Below are 6000 nucleotides of genomic sequence, written 5' to 3' on the forward strand. Positions count from 1 at the left end.
TGGCTTTGAACCCATGATCTTCCTGCCTCTGCCTCCTGAGCTGCTGGGTTTACAGGCATGCACTGCGCCCTGCTTAATCATACTGTCTTGATTACTGTAGCTTTATACTAAGTCTTAAAGTTATGTAGGGTCAGTGTTCCAATTTTGTTCTTCTCCTTCAATATTATATTGACTATTCTGGATCTTGTACCTCTCTAAACTTTATAATCAATTTGTTGGTATCCACTTGCTATGGTTGGGACTACATTTATAATCTGTATATCAATTTGGGAAAAATCAACATTGTGACACATTTGATGTTTCTGTCCATGAATGTGGAATCTCTCTTCATTTATCTAGTTCATTGACTTTATTCATCAGAGTTTTGTAGTTTTACATCTTTTACATACTTTGTTAGATTATACCTGTATTTATCATTTTAAGGGATGCCAGTGTAAATGGTTTTAATTTCATATTAAAAACAGGGATTGACTTTCATATATTAACCTTGCATACTTGATATTATTTCTTTTTTAAAAAATATTTTTAGTTGTAGATGAACAGAATATCTTTATTTTATTTATTTATTTTTATGTGGTGCTGAGGATCAAACCCAGTGCCCCACACATGCTAGGCAATTGCTCTACTACTGAGCTAGAACCCCAGCCCTAGGAATCTTATTAGTTCCAGTAATACTTCTTGTTGGATCCTTCAGATTTTTTATATAGATGATCAGATCATCTGCAAACAAAGACAGTTTTATATTCTTCTCAATCTGTATTCCTTTTATTTCCTTTTCTTTATTCATTAGTAAGGATAGTTGAAAAAAAGTGATGAGATGGGATATCCAAAGTGTTCTATTCATATGTAAGTTTAACAATAGAGATAATTTTTTATTTAAATTAGATTTTTAAATTTAAATATATTAAAAGTATAATTTTTTTCTCATTTGCACTAGCCATGTTAGAAGTGCTCCTAAGATTCATGTGCCTAGTGACTGCCATATTGGACAGTGGAGGTCTGCAAAAGTCTACTTAGACTACATCAGTAGCTTTAGGTTGTTTTTTGATTCCCTAGAGAAGATTTAGTATTCTGTTTCAGGGTTCAAGACTTTTTTGCAGGGTTCTGAGAGACCAGAGGTGGGAAGTGCTGAATGTCAGTATATAGTAGATGTAGGCTTATTTGGTCTTTTTTGTGTATGTAGGATCATTGCCCACACTGTGCCTGCCATCCCTGAATCCAAAGACCCTTTGTTTTACCCTTTTCTAAGAATAAATTTCCATACTTATGTTGGAAGATAAAGTAATTTGCCAGTGGCATGGTGGAGCTGGGTTGGGAGTGGATCTAGGGATCAATTTTTTTTTTTTTTTTTTTTTTTTTGGTACTATGGATTGTACCCAGGGGCACTTTACCACTGAGCTACATCCCTAGTCCTTTTATTTTTTATTTTGAAGCAGGGCCTCGCTAAGTTGCTGAGGCTGTCCTGGAACTTGGGATCTTCCTGCCTCCGTCTCCTGAGTGCTCAAAGGATGTAACCACTTCTTCAGCAACTTTCTTAATCTTATTATTGGTCTTCCAATCCCCACCCCCCATCATTTCCACAGGTATTTGGCACCACTAATTCCTGCACTTTGAAGGTCCTTAAGTGTAATTTAGGTTGATTTTTTTTTTTTTTCCCTTTCCTACTTCTGGTTCAGGACTTTCTTTCTTTCTGTGTCTTTGGGTAGAATATTGCTATTTCTTTTAATGCCCCAGCTTCAAAACTGGCTGAAATTTCTTTTGTTCTTTCCAACCTTGTAGGCTCTTTCCTCCTGTTATTTCTTTCTTTCTGAAAATCCCTTTCCTGTAGATTTAGTGGGTTTAAGAAGAGGAGAAATTAGATATTTTGGTTTAATGCCATCTTTTACCTAGAGGTTCTTATTTTTCTGTAGTCATGAGCTAATTTTGATGTTTTAAAAATTAATTCAGTATTTATGCTTCCTTCAGTGTCTATATTTGTAGTTAAAGGTTTTAGTGATAGTATTTAGTGGAGGACTCCATAGGAGGGACAGGAAGTGAGGCATTACAAGAGTTTGGTTTTGGCAGCAGAAAAAATTGACAGCCAACAAGGAGAGTGGTGAAAGTAGAAGCATTTAGAGGAAGGATGATTCGAGACTATAAAAAAGTTTGGATGTCTGAAGCACAGGGCACAAATACAGCCTCAGTAGTATTTTCTTCCTGGAGTACAGTACTTTTAATTTCTTTACTTCTGATGATCTAGGAACTTCTGCCAAACAACAAATGATACAATTTAAAAAACTAAACAAAGCTGTTTCCAAACACAGTATATACAGAATCTTTGAGGAAAAACACATAGTATAAAATAAGTAAATCATGTGCCCTCAATATACTTTAGCAGCAGGTTTTCATTTCAAATAATTGGGCTTGTTCCTGGGGCTTTTTTTTTGGGTTCTGAAACAGAATTTTGCCTATACTGTGCTTCACTTTGTTGGTTGTTGCTGCCCTCTGTTGGACTAGTTCAGAAAATGCAGCTTTTATTCTGAGTCAGTCACTTTTGTGATCCTCACTCCAAATTGAGCACTAAAATATGGATAATTTTTTTTAAGGATCAAATATTTCTAATGATGCCCCAGGAAAGCAAGAGAAATGGTGTATCTTCTTATGAAAATGAGTGTTTATTTTTCTTAACTAAAGGCAAGAGTTGGTGATCATGAAATAGAAACCGAAGAATTTGGGGAATGCAAAGATTTTGGGGTTTTGGAATCTGGAGACCTAAGTTCAGTACCCAGCTCAGCCTCTAATTGTGTGACTTTAATGATTTATTCCACCTGTCTGAGTATCTGTTTCTTCATTGATACAATTAATAGGTAGAACAGACTTTGAGGACTTCTCTAGGGATTGACAATTTAAGGAAGTAGCTTTAGTTTACAGTATTTTTTCATAGGCAATAATAATGACTAAATCTCAGGCTCTGCCCTTAAGGAACATAATCTGTAAGGGTATAAAGGAGGCAACAATTAAAAAAATGACAATTATAATCTACGACTAGTGCTACAAGATAGGCAAGTATATATGACTGTGGAAACCTAAGGAAAACTATCTATTCAATTAGAGGAGTTCACAGTTTGAGATGTTCAGTCTATGGTCAGCTGGTCAGCTGACTCCATTGCTCTGGGCCCTAGATGAAGCTATTGCATCATGGTGGAAGGGTGTGGCTGAGGGTTGTCTGCTCTTGGAAGCAGATAAAAGGTAGGGCCAGGGCCACATATACTCAAGGCTATACCACCAGTGAGCTAGTTCCTCCAGTCATGTCCCACTTGTTTTACAGTTACCACCCAGTAGTTCAAATTATTAATCTATCAAATGGATTAATTCACTGATGAGGCTATAGCTCTTATAATCCAATGCTTTTACCTCTGAACATTGTTACATTGCCTAACATATGAGCTCTTTTGGGGACATTTGTAGATTCAAACTATAACACCCATCTACCCACCCTTGTATTTCCTGTTAAGAAATAGAACATTGTAAGTACTCAGAAGCCACTTTGTCCTTTCCCCAATCACAGCTCTTCTACTCACCCTAAGTAACCACTGTTTTGACATTTGTGGTAATCATTCCTTTTCTAATTTTACATCCTAAATAATATAATGTAGTTTTACTTGTTTGTAGGCTCAAGTAAATGAAATAATGATTCAGTAGTATATTTGAGTAGTTACAAGTTCATTCACTTTGCATAATTGTTTTCATTGTATCAATATACTAGTTTATTTGTCCATTCTACCCTTGATGGCCATTTGTATTGTTGTTTTAGACATTTTATAGTATGACTATTAACACATTTCCTCCTACTTTTACATGCACTTTTCAACATAGTATATATGTAGAAATTGATATGTTGAGTTGTAATTTATGTGCACATTTCACCTTACTAGATAACACTATTTGGTTTTCCTGAGTGGCCCCAGAAGTTTACATTAACACCCACAATATGTAAGATCCTCTGTTGCTGTACAGCAAGATAGACATGAAAGTTTTTGGCAGTCTTGAGAGAGTAAAATGATACCTCATTGTGATTATAAGTTGCATTTCCTTGTTTACTAATGAATTTGGGCACATTTCATAATTATTAGTCATTGAATTTACAGTATGTTCAGTTCTCCATCTTACTTTTTTTAAGAGTCATATGTTAGTGTTCTTCAAATTCTTTCTACTACTGACCTAAGGGACTGTGCTAAATACATTGGCAGAAATTTTTTAGGTTGTGGAAAGTAGCTTAGAGTCTTTCAGTTTATTTTTCTTCCCTTTTTCCCCCAACCCATCTGGTGTTTGGGAAGTGTCTTGGCATTTCACTGATCTCTTTTCTCTTATTCCTCCTCTTTCCTATTTCCTAGACTTTGAAGCGGCTCATGGCAGATGAGGTAAGGAAATTTTGTTTGGCATGTGCATGTTCTTATACTATAATATTTACTGGTTTCCATAAATTTGACTTTCTTTAACTTATAATGGTGATATGGGAGCTAATTTCAGAGCACCCTAAGGCTTTTTCCTAACCCTTTGCTCTATGTTTGGCCCATTGCATGCATTTCCTTGGCACATTGATTAACTTCCAAAGTTAGGCATAGTCTTTAAACTCTAAGCTGATTCGCAGTTTAGATGCCACTCATATCACTTGAAATTCTGCGATGCTTGCAGATGGTTACTGTTACTTTCAAATGGGTTGAGCTGATAAATGCAGCTTATTGGTTACTCTTCTAAATTTGAACATCTGTACTTGAGGTCTGAGGAATAGTTTGTTAGCATTTGTGTGTCAGAAAGATGGTATATATACCTTGAAAGGACAGTGTATTTTTTTCCTGACTAGATGTCATGCAAAGGGGATTTTGAAGAACATATATTGAACTTTAGTTGCCTTAAACCCAAGTTCCTTGGAATGTGAAAAAGAAGAAGAGAAAGATTCCTGCCTTTAAGGCATTTACTTATTTATCCTGTATGACTTAATATCTTAAAATCTATGGTCATATTTTACCTCTTCTTTTTTTTTTTTTTTTTTTTTTGGGGGGGGGGAGCTGTTAGGGATCAAACCCAGGGCTTTGGGCGTGCTAAGCAAATGCTACCCAGAGCCTATCTCCAGCTCGTCATACTCACCTCTCACAGGGAGAAATTTTCTGGAGACCTGGCCACATTTATTATTAGGAAACAAAGAGCACTTTATTGAGATAGTTTTATACATGGGGTACTTTTAGTTTTGTGCTGCTAAAGGTCTTAGAAATGGCAGAACACTGTGAATTGTGATATAGAGTATGTGAAAAATGAATAAGTAGTGGATGAAATGTGTTTAAACTCTAGAAATATGAGAACTTTTAGTTGTGGCAGGTTGGTTTTTTTTTTTTTTTTGTTTTGTTTTTGGTCAATTCCCCTTATTAAATTTGAGATGCCTAAGGTGGGGGTGAATAGCTGGGGAAATCAAGATCAAACCTGCCTTTTATAGAGAAACTTGAAATCTTTATGCTGTAGTCCTCTTATCTCTGGATAGAGATGAGAGTAGAGTCAATATGATAAATTAGGAGGAAAATTGATATCTTCTTTTCATGTTAGAAGAGTATTGAACTATTCATGAACCAAAGGAACCATGCATGTGAAAGAGATGAAAGGATTGGTTATTTGGTGTGTAGCTTGTTGTATAAATGAAAGTGGAGCACTAATAATACTTTTTTCTGTTTCTCAGCTGGAGAGATTTACCAGCATGAGAATTAAGAAGGAGAAGGAAAAACCCAATTCTGCTCATAGAAATTCTTCTGCCTCTTATGGGGATGACCCAACAGCACAGTCCTTGCAGGATATTTCTGATGAGCAAGTTCTAGTTCTCTTTGAACAGATGCTGGTAAGTTTCCCACCTCAAAATGTTATTTTTCCTAAAAATTGTATGTATGAGCATGGTGGGGGTTTTGTTTGTTTTTGCTTTTTTTAAAAATGGATGGTCCCCTTAATCAGCCCTTATTTTAAAGCATTTTAGGCTTT

The 6000-nt window shown here is 35.7% G+C and overlaps 1 protein-coding gene across 1 annotated transcript in view; it reads left to right on the forward strand.

Annotated features, from left to right (window-relative positions):
- The window catches only part of DIAPH1 (diaphanous related formin 1), a 95794-nt gene that overhangs the window by 23832 nt on the left and 65962 nt on the right, over positions 1-6000 (forward strand). Inside the window, exons 2-3 of the mRNA XM_081303271.1 lie at positions 4374-4400; positions 5708-5859. Coding sequence (XP_081159397.1) covers positions 4374-4400; positions 5708-5859 — 179 coding nt within the window. The remainder of the gene's footprint in view (positions 1-4373; positions 4401-5707; positions 5860-6000) is intronic.

Source organism: Spermophilus citellus, assembly GCF_964194105.1.
Source record: "Spermophilus citellus genome assembly, chromosome: 1".
NCBI lineage: Eukaryota > Metazoa > Chordata > Mammalia > Rodentia > Sciuridae > Spermophilus > Spermophilus citellus.